This window comes from Salvelinus alpinus, chromosome 1 (assembly GCF_045679555.1).
Source record: "Salvelinus alpinus chromosome 1, SLU_Salpinus.1, whole genome shotgun sequence".
In the NCBI taxonomy this organism is placed as follows: domain Eukaryota; kingdom Metazoa; phylum Chordata; class Actinopteri; order Salmoniformes; family Salmonidae; genus Salvelinus; species Salvelinus alpinus.
In genome coordinates this window covers 61597539-61616465 of record NC_092086.1, presented here as the reverse complement: position 1 = coordinate 61616465, position 18927 = coordinate 61597539, and the positions used below count along the sequence as shown (strand labels likewise).

The window sequence follows — 18927 nt, the reverse complement described above, 5'->3', positions numbered from 1 at the left end:
TTCCTCTACATAGTGTAGAATTTCCCAGTTGTGTTGTGGAATACTTATGCTGATGACACTTTCAATATATGTCCTCTTGTTATTACAGATGGTGATGGAGTTTACTGACAATGTCATGAACCTTGACAGTCACCAGATCAACAGCTCTGAGATGAAGCAGTTTGTTGAGGTGAGTACTGTCAACATCCTAGTCATGAGGAAGGAAGAAGATTTGTGTGTATTAGGGACGTTACCCATTTACCGTTAGTCGGTTACCCACTGAAAACACATTTGACCGGTCATTCTTAATTTAATTTATCTCCAGAGTGGCGCAGCGGTCTAAGGCACTGCATCTCAGTGCTAGAGGTGACACTACAGGCCCTGGTTCGATTCCAGGCTGTATCACAACCGGCCATGATTGGGAGTCCCATAGGGCTGCGCACAATTGGCCCAGCATCGTCCGAGTTAGTGTTTGGCCGGGGTAGGCCGTCATTGTAAATAATAATTTTTTTCTTAACTGACTTCCGTAGTTAAATAAAGGTTATAAATATAAAATAATTCGCATAATTAGGTGGAATTAAATTGCAGTGTGTTTTCGTTAGTCGTCATGCATCTTATTAACCAAAATGTACTTTTAAAAAAGTTTTTTAAACAACTAATTGACAGATGTCAGTTAAATTATTTGAATTCCATTTTGTTTGTTTTTTCTTCTTCTGTGCACTCAATGCGCTCATTGATACAGTTTCTATAGAGATAAATCAGGTCCAGCCTGAACTATGTGATGTACTAAGGAGTTTCTAAAAGGCCAATATTCTACATAGTTTAGTGCTTAAAATGTGGTTATTAACTAGAATGACCATAATCCATTGCGCATCTACTTATCCGGTCTGTGTTTCTTTTATGCCTGCTACGGAAGAGGCAGAAGAATGCGCGATTGTGAGGGTATCTAGAAAGCAGCTTTTGCTTGGCGATGTATCTCTATCTGAAAATACATGATCTAAGTGATTGATAGTTGGAATTTGACCATCAACATTTACCGGACCCGTATGCATTGGGTGCGTAACCTAATTAGGGCATAAACCCACGGTGCTCAGAATGACAAATCACATTTCGAATATGGTCATTCATATTAACAGAACATGCAAGTTGAGGATGCAACGATGTGCGGTCCTTAATGATTTTTGATGTGCACTTTGAACATGTTCGAATAACTGTCCACATTTTACTTTTCCTCAGCCAGCAAGATGAGTAACGAACAGCAAAATCACTAGCCTATGTCAATCTGCTATAGTCAAAGTTTAGGCTACCTATTCTATTGGTCAGCTTGTCAAAAAAAATAGCCTATTCCAAACAGACTCCGGGACAGTTGTGGGACGATCGATTCCAAATTCATACAACCAGTAGGCCAAGTCTACGTAAAAAATATGTTTCAAAGCAAAGAGTCTGATGCAACGTTTATCTTAAAATGTTGAACTATTATTTATTTATATTATAAGCGCACAAGGCAGTAGTCTACGTGCAAATGTTCGTTCCATACTGCAGTTAGTTAAAAACACCATTGTCAAAAGGGCACTGCATATGTGAGCGGTTTCATGTGACGGATGACAATATCAGTTAGAAATTTAGAAAGAGGAGATCTAATAGGCTACTTTGACACAAAGTAAGACCTGCCTAATAATATGTATTAAAACTTTCATGTTTAAAACAATAAAGTATGTTTTCAAAGTGATTACTGGCTCCAGCTCATTGCAAAGTGGTGTGTGATGCGCTGATGAAGCCTGCCTTCATTTGCTGTTTGATGCTGCGTTCAAGACAGTTGGGAACTCGGAAATCATCGACTTCAGTGCAGAACTGGGACAAAAACGAGCTCCAACTGGGAAAAATAATTTTGAACTGTCATCCAACTCGGAATTCCAACTCGGGAATTTAGGCCTCTTTCTAGAGCTCATATTTTCCGATCGGAAGATCTCTGACGTCATGATTTGACCTCGTATTTCTCCTGAGTTCCCAGTTGTCTTGAAAGTGCCACAAGATGCTGCTCTAGCAGCAGCTCTTGCGATCTCTAACAAATGTTCCACACAAAGGCTCTGTATCTATATGCTGTACGCGTGTGATAAATAAGATGCATAACGAATATACTGTACACACTAGAGGTCGACCGAGTATGATTTTTCAACGCCGATACCGATTATTGGGGGACAAAAAAAGCCGATACCGATTAATCGGCCGATTTATAATAAATAAAAAGTGTATTTATTTATATACACTGCTCAAAAAAATAAAGGTAACACTTAAACAACACAATGTAACTCCAAGTCAATCACACTTCTGTGAAATCAAACTGTCCACTTAGGAAGCAACACTGATTGACAATAAATTTCACATGCTGTTGTGCAAATGGAATAGACAAAAGGTGGAAATTATAGGCAATTAGCAAGACACCCCCAAAAAAGGAGTGATTCTGCAGGTGGTGACCACAGACCACTTCTCAGTTCCTATGCTTCCTGGCTGATGTTTTGGTCACTTTTGAATGCTGGCGGTGCTTTCACTCTAGTGGTAGCATGAGACGGAGTCTACAACCCACACAAGTGGCTCAGGTAGTGCAGCTCATCCAGGATGGCACATCAATGCGAGCTGTGGCAAGAAGGTTTGCTGTGTCTGTCAGCGTAGTGTCCAGAGCATGGAGGCGCTACCAGGAAACAGGCCAGTACATCAGGAGACGTGGAGGAGGCCGTAGGAGGGCAACAACCCAGCAGCAGGACCGCTACCTCCGCCTTTGTGCAAGGAGGAGCACTGCCAGAGCCCTGCAAAATGACCTCCAGCAGGCCACTGCTAACCTGGATTTCTTTTAGCTAAATATGCAGGTTTAAAAATATATACTTGTGTATTGATTTTAAGAAAGGCATTGATGTTTATGGTTAAGTACATATTGGAGCAATGACAGTCATTGATTGATTGTTTTTTATAAGATAAGTTTAATGCTAGCTAGCAATTTACCTTAGCTTACTGCATTCGCGGCACAGGCAGGCTCCTCGTGGAGTGCAATGTAATCAGTGTTAGAGCATTGGACTAGTTAACTGTAGGGTTGCAAGATTGGATCCCCCGACCTGACAAGGTTAAAAATCTGTCGTTCTGCCTCGTTCAGGGGCAGAACGACTGATTTTTAACCTTGTCACCATCTGTAATAACAAGAGGACATATATTGAAAGTGTCATCAGCATAAGTATTCCACAACACAACTGGGAAATTCTACACTATGTAGAGGAAGTAAAGCTGTTCCAGCATTAAGTAAAACTCTTCCAACATTAACTTGTCCATACAGTGTCTGCATCGCCAACATAGGTTCCTAGGCCGTCATTGAAAATAAGAATGTGTTCTTAACTGACTTGCCTAGTTAAATAAAGATTAAATATATATATACATTTTTTTACACCTTTTTTTTTAACGAATCGGCGTCCAAAAATACCGATTTCCGATTGTTATGAAAACTTGAAATCGGCCATTCCGATTAATCGGTCGTCCTCTAGTACACACGCCAATTTAATTCCTCAAAATTATGCAAATTAACCTATAGGTTGATAAGCATAACCAGTCAAATGTATTTACCCACCGCAATATCAAGTCAAACTTTATTCGTCACATGTGCCGAATACAAGTGTAGACTTTACCGTGAAATGCTTACTTACAAGCCCTTAACCAACAGTGCAGTTCAAGAAGAAAATATTTACCAAGTAGACTAAAATAAAAAGTGATAATAAAAATGAACACTAAGAATAATAATAAAGAGGGGCACCGGTACTGAGTCAGTGTGCGGGGGTACATGCTGGTTGAGGTAATATGTACATGTAGGTGGGGGCGAAGTGACTATGCATAGGCAACAGAGTAGCAGCAGTGTACAAAAGGGAGGGGGGTCAATGTAAATTGTCCGGTGGCGATTTTATGAATTGTTCAGCAGTCTATTGGCTTGGGGGTAGAAGCTGTTGAGGAGCCTTTTGGTCCTAGACTTGGCACTCCAGTACCGCTTGCCGTGCGGTAGCAAAGAAAACAGTCTATAACTTGGGTGACTGGAGTCTCTGACAATTTTATGGGCTTTCCTCTGACACCGCCTATTATATAGGTCCTGGATGGCAGGAAGCTTGGCCCCAGTGATGTACTGGGCCGTTCGCACTACCCTCTGTAGCGCCTTACTCTCAGATGCTGAGCAGTTGACATACCAGCCGGTGATGCAACCGGTCAGGATGCTCTCGATGGTGCAGCTGTAGAACTTTATGAGGATCTGGGTACCCATGCTAAATCTTTTCAGTCTCCTGAGGGGTAAAGGTTTTGTCGTGCCCTCTTCATGACTGTCTTGGTGTGTTTGGACCATGATAGTACGTTGGTCATGTGGACACCAAGGAACTTGAAACTCTCGACCTGCTCCACTACAGCCCTGTTGATGTTATTGGGGGCTGTTCGGCCCGCCTTTTCCTGTAGTCCATGATCAGCTCCTTTGTCTTGCTCACATTGAGGGAGAGGTTGTTGTCTTGGCACCACACTGGCAGTTCTCTGACCTCCTCCCTATAGGCCGTCTCATCGTTGTCGGTGATCAGGCCGACAACTGTTATGTCGTCGGCAAACTTAATGATGGCATTGGAGTCGTGTTTGGCCACGCAGTCGTGGGTGAACAGGGAATACAGGCGGAGACTAAGTACACACCCCTGAGGGGCCCCAGTGCTAAGGATCAGTATGGCAGACATGTTGTTGCCTACTCTTGCCACCTGGGGGCGGCCCGTCAGGTAGTCCAGGATTCAGGTGCAAAAGGGAGGTGTTTTGTCCCAGAGGCCTTAGCTTAGTGATTAGCTTCGTGGGCACTATAGTGTTGAACGCTGAGCTGTAGTCAATGAACAGCATTCTCACATAGGTGTTCCTTTTGTCCAGGTGAGAAAGGGCAGTGTGGAGTGCTATTGAGATTGCGTCTTCTGTGGATCTATTGGGGCGGTATGCGAATTGGAGTGGGTCTAGGGTGTCCGGGAGGATGCTGTTGATGTGAGCCATGACCAGCCTTTCAAAGCACTTCATGGCTACCAACGTGAGCGCCACGGGGCGGTAATCATTTAGGCAGGTAACCTTCGCTTCCTTGGAAACAGGGACTATGGTGGTCTGCTCGAAACATGTAGGTATTATAGACTCGGTCAAGGAGAGGTTGAAAATGTCAGTGAAGACACTTGCCAGTTGGTCCGCGCATGCTTTGAGTACACGTCCTGGTAATCCGTCTGGCCCACCGGCTTTGTGAATGTTGACATGTTTAAAGGTTTTGTTCACATCGGCTACCAAGAGCGTTATCTAAGTCATCCAGAACAGCTGGTGTGCTCGTGCATGCTTCAGTGTTGCTTGCCTCGAAGCGAGCATAAAAGTCATTTAGCTCATCTGGTAGGCTCGTGTCACTGGGCAGCTTGCGTCTGGGTTTCCCTTCGTAGTCCATAATAGTTTTCAAGCCCTGCCACATCCGACGAGTGTCAGAGCCGGTGTAGTAGGATTCAATCTTAATCCTGTATTGACGCTTTGCTTGTTTGATGGTTCATCTGAGGGCATAGCGGGATTTCTTATAAGCGTCCGGATTATTGTCCCGCTCCTTGAAAGCGGCAGCTCTAGCCTTTAGCTCGATGCGGGTGTTGCCTGTAATTCATGGCTTCTGGTTGGGATATGTACGTACAGTCACTGTGGGGACGACGTCATTGATGCACTTACTGGTGAAGTCGAAGACTGAGGGGGTGTATTCCTCAGTGCCATTGGATGAATCCCGGAACATATTCCAGCCTGTGCTAGCAACAGTCCTGTAGTGTAGCATCCGTGTCATCTGACCACTTTTATATTGAGTGAGACACTGGTACTTCCTGCTTTAGTTTTGGCTTGTAAGCAGGAATCAGGAGGATAGAATAATGGTCAGACTTGCCAAATGAAGGGCGGGGGAGAGCTTTGTATGCATCTCTGTGTATGGTGTAAAGGTGGTTTAGGATTATCTTCCCCCTGGTTGCACATGTGACATGCTGGTGTAAATTTGGTAAAACTAATTTAAGTTTGTCTGCATTAAAGTCCCCCTCCACTTGGAGCGCCGCTTCTGGGTGAGCATTTTCTTCTTTGCTTATGGCCTTAGAGTTGGTTGAGAGCGGTCTTAGTGCCAGCTTCTTTTTGTGGTGGTAAATAGATGGCTACGAATAATACAGATGAGAACTCTTGGTAGATAATGTGGTCTACAGCTTATCATAAGGTACTCTACCTCAGGCGAGCAATACCTCGAGACTTCTTTAATATTAGACATCGCGCACCAGCTGTTATTGACAGACACATACCCCCACCCCTCGTCTTACCAGAGGTGTAGTGTCTCTGTTCTGCCGGTGCATGGAAAATCCCGCTAGCTCTATATTGTCCGTATCTTCGTTCAGCCACGTCTCCGTGAAACATAAGATGTAACAGTTTTAAATGTCCCGTAGGTAGGTTAATCTGAATTGTAGGTAATCAATTTTATTTTCCAATGATTGCACGTTAGCGAGAAGAATGGAAGGTAGTGGGAGTTTACTCATTCGCCTCCGGATTCTCAGAAGGAGTCCCGATCTGCGTCCTCTTTTCTGGCGCCTTTTCTTCACGCAAAAGGCGTGGATCTGGGCCTGTTCCAGTGAAAGCAGGATATCCTTCTCGTCGGATTTGTTACAGGAAAACGTTTCTTCCAGTCTGTGGTGAGTAATCGCTTTTCTGATGTCCGGAAGTTCTTTTCGGCAACATTATGTACACAATACGTTTTTAAAAAGTTAAACAAAACGCTACAAAAATAACAAAATAGCACTATTGGTTGGGAGAATGTAAAACGTCAGCGCCATCTTGTCATATCACCTATCATCAACGTTTTGGAAAAACATTTTTAAACCTTTCTACCCCTTTTTCTCCCCAATTTCGTGATATCCAATTGGTAGTTAGTCTTGTCCCATTGCTGCAACTCCCGTAAAGACTCGGGAGAGGCGAAGGTCGAGAGCCATGCGTCCCCCGAAACACGACCGTGCCACACCGCACTGCTTCTTGACACACTACTCGCTTAACCCAGAAGCCAGCCGCACCAATGTGTCGGAGGAAACGCCGTACAACTGGTGACCGTGTCGGCGTGCATGCGCCCGTCCCACCACAGGAGTCGCTACATCGTGATGGGACAAGGATATCCCGGCCGGCCAAACCCTCCCCTAACCCAGACGACGCTGGACCAATTGTGCGTCACCTCATGGGTCTCCCGGTCGCGGCCCGGGATCGAACCCGGATCTGTAGTGACGCCTCAAGCACTGCAGTGCCTTAGACCCCTGAGCCACTCAGGAGGCCCGTTTTTGAAACTATTTAACTGTAAATGTAATTGTTTAACCTAGACGTTTTATTTTGAGGCATTTCTTAGCATGTTCCAACCATAGCAATGTTAAGGGGATTATTTTATGAACCCTTCCTCATATGCCATTTAAAACCAATATTTAACTAATGTTCTCAACTTTCTTTCATTGTCCAGCAGCCAAAGACACAATCCTAATTATATTAGTGGCAATATGTAACTTTTTGGGCGACCTGACCAAATTCGCATAGAAATGCAAGTTATTGATATATTATTTTACTTGAAAGCAAGTATATGAAGCTGTAGATCTGTTCTATGTGCACTATTTCTATGCGTCCCGTTCTTAAGTCATTTTTTGCGTCTTTTCACTGTCTGTTTTGTACACCAGCATCAAACAGCTGAAAATGTTTTTGGTTATTGAAAATATATTTTGGGGGTTTAGATGGCACAAGGATGCTCTACACCAGGGGTTCCCAAACTTTTTCACTCAGGGGGCCCCACTTCCAGCATTGGGGAAAATCCCGCGCTCTGTGAGGGAGAAGGGAATTGTAATAACAATTATTTAAAATATTATATTCAGCCCAATGGCACAACGTCCACTTTGGCATGGATTTTTTTTAGGTGTCATTACAGCCACACGTGGCATCGACGGCCATGGCGGTCGATGCTGACGGGAAATTTGAGGCCTTCTCCAGGACCAGGGCTGTCTACCGTTGATCTATTGGTTGATTTGCTTCTGACAAATTTAAGGCCCTGCCCGAAATCAGAAATACCTTCCTCTGTTAGTAAATCTATTAGTGGCTCCTCTGTCTGTCACTTGCTCTCTGTGTGCAGCTCACTCTGCATGTTCTCTGCTCATGGTTGCTCTGTGAGTAACCATAGCAACGGCTCCGTGAGTAACCATAGCAACGGCTCCACTTGGGTTGCTCTGCTCAATGTGGAGACATGAGAGCAGTTAGCTACTTTTCATCACTCTAAACTCAAGGAACATTATTTTCTGTGAAATATCCTTATACTTGACGAGTTTGAAGCCCTTCTGACACCATGTTAGGATCTTAGTCAGATATGACTGTACTGTGTAGCAGTGCACAAGCAAATGGCTCCGCTTCAAAATGTATAATGTCGTGGCCCAGTGACGAGAACCATGTAGCTGTGATGCGTTCCTACACGATTTCCTGATTTCAGATTGAACACTTAGAGAAGTTCGTTATTTTACCCACTGATAGAACATAGGCTTTCACTGAATTGACAGGAGTTTCATGATTTTTATTTCTGGGGTTGGATTATAACCGCTTAAACGTTTGACACGTTAATGAGGGTCAGTTCAGGCTCTGGCTGGGCCACTCAAGGACATTCAGAGACTTGTCCCGAAGCCACTCATGTGTTGTCTTGGCTGTGCGTTTAGGGTCGTTGTCCTGTTCGAATGTGAACCTGCACCCCAGTCTGAGGTCCTCATCCCTAGTGTCAGCAGCAAAATTGACCCAAATTTGCATCCCTAGTGTGTGCCTTTCAAACATGGCTTGATGATATTGACCTTAAGACTGGTTGTCATACTCTGCTCAAGGATCATGCCTTTATTTCTTCAACACTTCGCTACACACTGTACTAAGTCAAGTTGTGTGTGTGCCTACCTGCCTCTGCCCCCCTCAGCATCACAGCATGCTGAAGCAGCAGGACCTGAACAACGCCATGATTGTGTCGTCCAGGGAGATGTTCAGCGCCCTGTCCCAGCTGGTGCCGTGTGTGGGCTGCAGGCGGAGTGTGGAGCGCCTCTTTTCCCAGCTGGTGGAGTCTGGGAACCCGGCTCTGGAGCCCCTCACTGTGAAGTCCATCGGCGTGCTCTCTGTCACTAAGGCCTGCGTGGTCAACGCAAAGAAGCTCTACACCCTCTTCTACGTCCGTGGGTGAGACCTGTCACATGAGACTCTTGTAGTCTTATCTCTTTATTCATACTTTATTGGCATGTCACAGACTGAATCTTGTGTATCGTAACTTTTATTAATACTTTATTGACCTGTCATAAGACGGACTCATACTATTGCTGTGGTCCATCTTTTATCCGTATTTTATTGGCCAATTTGCCTTAGAAAGAATCTGTAAACTGTCCCCTTGATGGACAGCAAAAATATTACTTACCATTTCTCGAGTCCCAGTAAGAATCAGCTGTATTTGTGTGTTGGAAGGTTTTTTGTTTAACTTATATAATAAGTACTGATCAAATCTGACCACTTATGTTTTTATGGTAAGCTATTAGTTAGTGTTGTCACAATAGTAGAATTTTTTGTTTGATACCAGGTTTAGCATCACATCACTTCTGCTGAATGAGTGTAGTTTTTGGTTTCACTCGGGACCTGCACAACTCTGACAGCCAGTTTATTATGTTGGTTGGTGTTCTGTCCAGTCGTGACAGCCTGTCGATGATGTCGCCGTAGTTTTCTCTCCCAGTCCGTAGTTGTAGAAACAAACCGTCATGTTTGGATTGCATCAGCTGATGAGTGATTTTCCCCATTTTTGGAGGATTTGAGTGCTTCTTCCATGTCGGGTAACCCACTGTCTAACCACTTCGACTCTAAACCTTTCTTCATATTCAACAAATGGTTATTTTCGGTTTTTGAACACATTTGGTTATCTCTCCCCAGTTGGTGGTTGCATTGGTCAGGCCTATAAGGAAAACATGTATGGCTCTCCATCCATCGGCCACATATTGCTCTTCACCACCCACAGCTCTATAAACCTTTTCTTGAAGTACTCCATGTTCACGGTTGTTCAAAATAAAGGCTAGTAACTGTAACCCATCATAAGGATGTTGATTGTAGAGTTTCTTATAACGCTTCAAATGGTCCCATGTCTTCATACCCACGTCTTGGGGATGTTTTTGACCATTCATCCATCTGTTTTGGAGATGCTGATTTATGTGATTACTGTCACTGGAGGTTTGTCTTTACTACCTTTTTGCAGCTGGTGTTCTGGTTGGCCTAAGACATCGTTTGTAACTTCTGTCAGTATCTGTTGACTCAAAGCCAGGTAGTGCTGACCAGATGGTTGAAACCTTATCTGCGTTGCGCAACTCGGTGTGACGGTAGATGGAGAAAACAAAGGGTCCACATGTTGGGGCCAAGTCTGTTTTTACAACCCTTTCCTGTACTTGTTGAATTTCTCCTTTAAAGGTTTTTATCTGTTCACTAAGAGCTCTCAAACTATCTATATCTCTCTGCAATGTCCTATCAAGACAGAATTTCTCATCCCGCTTCCTTACTTCTGTCAATACAGATAAAGACCATCTTGTTTTTGTCAACGAGTTAGACATTCTCTGTATTTTTTCATCCAAGCTTTTTGTACATCAGACAGATTCCATCTTTGTCAACAATGACAGAATATTTATTTATCTCTTGCCTACACTTCTCTGCTTTGAAATTGTTCTTCATATCACTAGACAGTGAATTTAAAATCTTTATCATGCTCACATCTGGAGGAGCTGTTCCGCCCTTTTCCAGAGTGGTTTTCTCACTTAATGTAATGCCATTAACTTCAAAAGTTGTATAATATATCTATATTTATTTAACCCCCCCCACCCACCCACCCACCCACCCAAAAAATCTTGAGGACTCAAACCTCCTTTCTATAGAATACATATTGTGTCTGTAGGGCCTGTTTACCCATAAAACCTGTTTTCTTCAAAAGCTTGTTGAAGGCTTACAAGGATTACATTACCCACACGTGTAAAAATGAGCAACTCCTATGCAACAAGGTTTCACAAAATGGACTTGAACCCATATAATAGAGATATAACAAACCTGTAACAGAGCAAACAAAGGACTCTAACCTTATACATAACAGATAGGTATCACTCATTGCATGCACTCATTTTGGTTCTTTTTAAATGATATCGGTCTAGACTCACCCAGCAATATGTTAGCAGTCAGGAGATTAAGATTTGAATCCCGTGGGTTGCGGGACCCGTGGGTTGTGCCGTGACCAATCCATCTGGGTCACGGCACCAAGTGTTAGCAGTTGATGTTACTCTTCAATAACACAGACCCCAAAGCAAACTGGGGGCGAAGAATAGGTTTATTCAAAGAGGACAAATCATAGACGTTATGCTGAGAGGTAGATGTTCATTCTCCCTTGTCCTCAGTGATACTCTCCACAGAACAAAGGGACAGGATGTAGTTTTATAACCCAACCCTAGTATGTGGTTGACCAATTAGAATTCCTTGAATTAAAACTGGACCAATGGCCAAATAACAAGTATCCTATTTCCGGCTCAATGTATCGACAAATTCCTCCCATGTCTCTAACCCATTGATCGTTAATCCCCTTTCCAACCACTTTCCATTCATCATTAGTACTCTATTGACTTTTAGTCCTCTGCATTGTGTAACTACTACAGTATTAGTAAATGTGCCAGAAATAAATAAATCATATATTTTTTTTAATATATATATATATATATTTTTTTGTAGGTCAAAGTTGAATGACATGATCGATGCCATTCCAAAAAGCAAAAAGAATAAACGCTGCCAGTTGCACTCCTTAGACACACACAAACCTAAGCCATTGGGGTGAGTCACATTAACTGGCACTATTTATCATCTATCTACAGTGCATTTGGAAAGTATTCAGACCTCTTCACTTTTTCCACATTTTGTTAGGTTACAGCCTTATTCTAAAATGGATTAAATAAATAAAAATCTTCAATCTACACACAATAATGATGTGAAAATATTATTTTGAAATTTTTGCAAAAAAAGAACATACCTTATTTACACAAGTATTCAGACCCTTTGCTATGAGACTCGAAAATGAGCTCTGATGCATCCTGTTTCCATTGATCATCCTTTAAATGTTTCTGCAACTTGATTGGAGTCCACCTGTGGTAACTTCAATTGATTGGACATGATTTGGAAAGCCACACACCTGTCTATATAAGGTCCCACAGTTGACAGTGCATGTCAGAGCAAAAACCAAGCAATGGGGTCGAAGGTATTGTCCGTAGAGCTCCGAGACAGAACTGTGTCTCGGCACAGATCTGGGGAAGGGTCACAAAACATTTCTCCAGCATTGAAGGTCCCCAAGGACACAGTGGCCTTCATTCTTAAATGGAAGAAATATGGAACCACCAAGACTCTTCCTAGAGCTGGCCGCCCGGCCAAACTGAGTAATCAAGGGCCTTGGTCAGGGAGGTGACCAAGAACTTGGTGGTCACTCTGGCAGAGTTCCTCTGTAGAGATTGGTGGAGTGCTGGAAGTTCCTCCCATCAGGCCTTTATGGTTGAGTGGCTAGACGGAAGCCACTCCTCAGTAAAAGGCACATGACAGCCTGCTTGGAGTTTGCCAAAAGGTACCTAAAGGACTCTGACCATGAGAAACAAAATTTGCTGGTCTGACGAAACCAAGATTGAACTCTTTGGCCTGAATGCCATGCGTCACATCTGGAGGAAACCTGGCACCATCCCTACGGTGAAGCATGGTGGTGGCAGCATCATGCTGTGGGGATGTTTTTCAGCGGGAGGGACTGGGAAACTAGTCAGGATCGAGGCAAAGATGAACTGAGTCAATTACATAGAGACCCTTAATGAAAACCTGCTCCAGAGAGCTCAGACTGGGGGCGAAGGTTCACCTTCCAACAGGACAACGACCCTAAGCACACAGCCAAGACAACGCAGGATTGGCTTCGGGACAAGTCTCTGAATGTCCTTGAGTGGCTGGACTTGAACCCACAAAGACTAGAGGCTGTAATCGCTAGCAAAGGTGCTTCACCAAAGTACTGAGTAAAGGGTCTGAATACTTGTGTAAATGTGATATTTCTGTTTTTATATACATTAGCAAAGAAACTGAAGGGGTCTGAATACTTTCCGAATGCACTAACTGCTGTATTGGACTTAATTGCAATACTGTTCTTTCAGTTCTGGTAAATTTAAATGTAAGCTGTATGTCCACCTATTGGTCAGACTAGGCAATTTGAAGCTGTAGTAAGAGTATTTTGTGATGTACAGTATTGAAGTGTCTTTGAGATGTCTCTGATTCTTTAGAGGAGAAGGGAGCGTAGACAAAGGGCTAGGTTTAGAGAAAGACAAAGATGGAGGAGCCAAGAGAGACCGCAGATGTAACGTCGTTTTTCACTTTGGACCTTTTCAGTCCCCCAGCAGGTATGCAGCAAAGCAAACACAGCTTGTTCGTTAAGAGTTTAAGTGACATTTCTGAATGCTAGCTAGTTAGCGCCAGTCTGAAGTAGTTTAGTTCATTTTCAGGATCAAAAGTAAAATACTTTGAGTTCAAGCGCATTTTTAATTAGGATTTATCCAATGAATACTTACCAATGTTAAGTTGGCATGCCTGTCTTGTTTGTCACCGTTATTGTGAAGCTGACTTGATAAGTAAAAAAAAAAATTATAATAATAAAAAATTGTTGATCGCTGTTAACCATGGGGGTTTGCTGCTCACAGGGGAAGCTGGCTGGAGGTGTGGGAGCTCATGTCTCAGGAGTGCAGGGATGAGGTTGTTCTGATTGACAGTGCCTGCCTCCTGGAAACCCTGGAAACATACTTGCGCAAACACAGGTAAGTTATAGTAATGTTACTTATGTAATGGCACCTTAATGTAACTTAGACTGTGAAAATATATTTTACTACTACTACAGTGTTTTCCTTTTGTCCCTTCTCCCTTCCTTTCAGGTTCTGTACTGACTGCAAGAACAAGGTATTGAGAGCGTACAACATCCTGGTAGGGGAGCTGGACTGCACTAAAGAGAAGAGCTACTGCGCTGCCTTGTACGAGGGTATCCGCTGCTGCCCCCACGAGCGCCATGTCCATGTCTGCTGCGAGACAGACTTCATCGCACACCTCCTGGGCCGGGCCGAGCCCGAGTTCACCGGAGGTTATGAGTATGTAAACTGCTACTTTTTCTTATGTTCTATAAACATGTAGTAAAGTATGATAAAATATGCACGTATCCTTCTGATATACTAGCTTAGTTGTAGTTTTTCCATTACCTTTGTTTGGTTGTTAAAGATCTTATAAACTCAGCAAAATAAGAAACGTCCTACCTGTCAACTGCGTTTATTTTCAGCAAACTTAACATGTGTAAATATTTATATGAACCTAAGATTCAACAACTGAGGCATAAACTGAACAAGTTCCACAGACATGTGACTAACATAAATTGAATAATGTGTCCCTGAACAAAGTGGGATGGGGGGGATCAAAAGTAGTAACAGTCAGTATCTGGTGTGGCCACCAGCTGCATTAAGTACTGCAGTGCATCTTCTCATGGACTGCACCAGATTTTGAACTCTCACCAATTCTTGCTGTGAGATGTTACCCCACTCTTCCACCAATGAAGCTGCAAGTTCCCGGACATTTCTGGAGGGAATGGCCCTAGCCCTCACCCTCCGATCCAACAGGTCCCAGATGTGCTCAATGGGATTGAGATCCGGGCTCTTCACTGGCCATGGCAGAACACTGACATTCCTGTCTTGCAGGAAATCACTCACAGAACGAGCAGTATGGCTGGTGGCATTGTCATGCTGGAGGGTCATGTCAGGATGAGCCTGCAGGAAGGGTACCACATGAGGGAAGAGGATGCTTTCCCTGTAACGCACAGCGTTGAGATTGCCTTCAATGACAACAAGCTCAGTCCAATGATGCTGTGACACACCGCCCCAGACCATGACGGACCCTCCACCTCCAAATCAATCCCGCTCCAGAATACAGGCCTCAGTGTAACGCTCATTCTTTCGATGATAAAAGCGAATCCGACCATTACCCCTGGTGAGACGAAACCGCGACTCGTCTGGTCCAGCGACGGTGAGTTTGTGCCCGTAGGCACACACCAGCCGACATATATTACAGGCAATTGAATAGGCGATGAGTTTAACATCGACCAGTCTCAGAATTCTCACTTCCTGTTTGGATGTTTTCTCAGGTTTTTCATAAAGAAGTTAATATTGCCTGCTGACCTGGATTTCTTTTAGCTAAATATGCAGGTTTAAAAAATATATACTTCTGTGTATTGATTTTAAGAAATGCATTAATGTTTATGGTTAGGTACACGTTGGAGCAACGACAGTACTTTTTCGCGAATGCGCACTGCATCGATTATATGCAGCGCAGGACACGCTAGATAAACTAGTAATTTCATCAACCATGTGTAGTTATAACTAGTGATTATGATTGATTGTTTTTTATAAGATACGTTTAATGCTAGCTAGCAACTTACCTTGTTTTCTTACTGCATTCGCGTAACAGGCGGGCTCCTCGTGAGGCAGGTGGTTAGAGCGTTGGACTAGTTAACCGTAAGGTTGCAAGATTGAATCCCTGAGCTGACGAGGTAAAAATCTGTCATTCTGCCCCTGAACAAGGGAGTTAACCCACTGTTCCTAGGCCGTCATTGAAAATAAGAATGTGTTCTTAACTGACTTGCCTAGTTAAATAAAGTTGTAAAAAAAAAAAGAAACGGCGTCCAAAATTACCGAATGTTATGAAAACTTGAAATCGGCCCGAATTAATCGGTCAACCTCTAGTCTGAGCACTGATGGAGGGATTAAGCGTTCCTGGTGTGACTCGGGCAGTTGTTGCCATCCTGTACCTGTCCCGCAGGTGTGATGTTCGGATGTACCGATCCTATGCAGGTGTTGTTACACGTGGTCTGCCACTGCGAGGACAATCAGCTCTCCGTCCTGTCTCCCTGTAGCACTGTCTTAGCACATCTGCAGTCCTCATGCCTCCTTGCAGCATGCCCAAGCCACGTTCACGCAGATGAGCAGGGACCCTGGGCATCTTTATTTTGGTGTTTCTCAGAGTCAGTAGAAAGGCCTCTTAGTTTGCTAAGTTTTCATAACTGTGACCTTCATTGCCTACCGTCTGTAAGCTGTTAGTGTCTTAATAGGGATAGCGGGACACCAGCCGACAACATCCGGTGAAATTGGAGGGCGCGCAATTCAAATAAATAATCGTAGTATTAAACATTCATGAACATACAGTATCTTATATCATTTAAAAGCTTAAATTCTTGTTAGTCTAACTGCATTGTCTGATTTCAAAAAGGCTTTACGGCAAAAGCATACCATGTGATTGTCTGAGGACGGCGCCCCACATCAACATATTTTTCAACCAGCACAGGCTTCATAAAATCACAAATAGCGATTTTTAAACAAGTCACTTACTTTTTTGAAGGTCTTCCTCTGTTTGCTATTCCAAGGGTCCCAGCTACAACATGACTGGTCGTTTTGTTAGATAAAATCCTTCTTTATATCCCAAAAAGTCAGTTTAATTGGTGCCATCAATTTCAGTAATCCACTCATTCAACATGCAGACAAAGGAGTCCAAAAAGCTAAACTTCGTCCAAATAAGTCAAACAACGTTTCTATTTAATCCTCAGGTACTCAAATGTAGATGAGCTATAATATTTCATACGGAAACTAGTATGTTCAATAGGAAAGGAAAATTAGTATGTGCGCTCCCTCTCCCACCGAAAGACTGATTTGTTCTGGTGCTCTTCTCACCAAAACTCCAAATACTTTTTCATTTTTCAAAAAACAAGCCTGAAACCTTGCATAAAGACTGACATCTTGTGGAAGCCATAGGAATTGTAATCTGGGAGATGGATTTACATAGAAACAATAGGTTCCCATTATAAGAGCCTGGGAACTCATAAACAAACAAAATCTGGTTGGATTTTCGCTTGCCATATCAATTCTGTTAGTCTCAGACATTTATTTTAACAGTTTTAGGAACTTCAAAGTGTTTTCTATGCAATGCTACCAGTTATATGCGTATCCTGGCTTCTGGGCCTGAGTAACAGGCAGTTTACTTTGGGCATGTCAGTTAGGTGGAAATTCAGGAAACTAGACCCTATCCCAGAGGTTTTAATGACCGTTCCACAGCTGCATGTTCATTAATTGTTTATGGTTCATTGAACAAGCATGGGAAACGGTGTTTAAACCCTTTCCAATGAAGTTCTGTGAAGTTATTTGTATTTTTACGAATTATCTTTGAAAGACCGGGTCCTGAAAAGGGACGTTTGTTTTTTTGCTGAGTTTAATTTTCACAACAAAACTCCTGCCGTCTCTTCTTAGACGTAGAGAACGGCACGCTAAGACCATTGACATTGCTCAAGAGGAAGTGCTGACCTGCCTGGGCATCCACCTGTACGAGCGGCTGCACAGAATCTGGCTGAAGCTGAGGGCAGAGGAGCAAACCTGGCAGATGCTCTTCTACCTTGGCATTGACGCTCTACGCAAAAGCTTTGAGGTTTGTTTATTTATTTTTGTTTTTTATGATCAAATTATATATTTTTCCACCCAATAACATACAAAAAAGAACACCAACAAACAAGCTGAGGTTTGTTATACACTGCCAGCTGCATGACATAATAACAAGTTGAAGTGACATGTATCAGACATTTGTTGATGGAAGTGATGTATTTGTATTTTTTAAGGATCCCCATTAGCTGCTGCCTTCTCTACCTGGGGTCCAGCAACATTAAGGCAGTTATATACAATAAATATTATATTTCATAACTTTTCACAACATGAAGTGTGTGCCCTCAGGCCACTACTCTACTACCACATATCTACAATACAAAATCTATGTGTACGTGTGTTGTGTATATCTCTTCACAGGTCCCGCTCTTCCATAAGGTGTATTTTTATCAGTAAAAAAATACTTCTGATTCTACTGCTTGCATCAGTTACCTGATGTGGAATATAGAGTTCCTTGTAGTCATTGCTCTAAGTAGTAATGTGTGCCTCCCATAGTCTCTTCTGAACTTTGGGATTGTGAAGAGTCTTCTTGTGGGATATGCGTGGGTGTCCGATAGTAGTTTAAAACTTCTTATGGCTGAAATCCCGGTAACGGGATCGATATGACAACAGCCAGTGAAAGTGCAGGGCGCCAAATTCAAACAGAAATCTCATAATTAAAGTTTCTCAAACATACATGTATCTCATACCATTTTAAAGGTAATCTTGTTGTTAATCCCACCAAAGTGTCCGATTTCAAATAGGCTTTTCAGCGAAAGCACCACAAACGATTATGTTAGGTCACCGCAAAATCACAGACAAACTGATTTTTCCAGCCAAAGACAGGAGTCACAAAAGCAGAAATAGATAGAAAATGAATCACTAACCTTTGATCTTCATCAGATGACACTCATAGGACTTCATGTTACACAATACATATGTTTTGTTCGATAAAGTTAATATTTATATACAAAAACCTCAGTTTACATTGGTGCCATGTTCAGAAATGCCTCCAAAATATCTGGAGAAATTGCAGAGAGCCATGTCAAATAACATAAATACTCATCATAAACTTTGATGAAAGATACATGTTTTACATAGAATTAAAGATACACTTGTTCTTAATGCAACCGCTGTGTCAGATTTCAAAAAGCTTTACGGCAAAACACAATATTCAATAATCTGAAAACAGCGTTCAGCCACAAAAGCAAGCCACAGTTACCCGCCAAATTGTGCAGTCAACAAAACTCATAAAAAGCATTATAAATCTTCACTTACCTTTGCTGATCTTCGTCGGAATGCACTCCCAGGACTCCCACAAGAAATGTTAGTTTTTTTCATGTCCATCATTTATGTCCAAATAGCT

At 42.8% G+C, this 18927-nt stretch overlaps 1 protein-coding gene across 3 annotated transcripts in view; it reads left to right on the top strand.

Moving 5' to 3' along the window:
• Positions 1-18927, top strand: part of LOC139582694 (gametogenetin-binding protein 2-like) — a 34644-nt gene that overhangs the window by 1797 nt on the left and 13920 nt on the right. For 2 of the 3 annotated variants that reach the window (XM_071412937.1, XM_071412929.1), the window contains exons 3-8: positions 89-169; positions 8972-9225; positions 11785-11883; positions 13767-13880; positions 13995-14204; positions 17397-17571. In XM_071412937.1, coding sequence (XP_071269038.1) covers positions 89-169; positions 8972-9225; positions 11785-11883; positions 13767-13880; positions 13995-14204; positions 17397-17571 — 933 coding nt within the window. The remainder of the gene's footprint in view (positions 1-88; positions 170-8971; positions 9226-11784; positions 11884-13766; positions 13881-13994; positions 14205-17396; positions 17572-18927) is intronic. The other variant, XM_071412946.1, reaches the window with a different exon arrangement.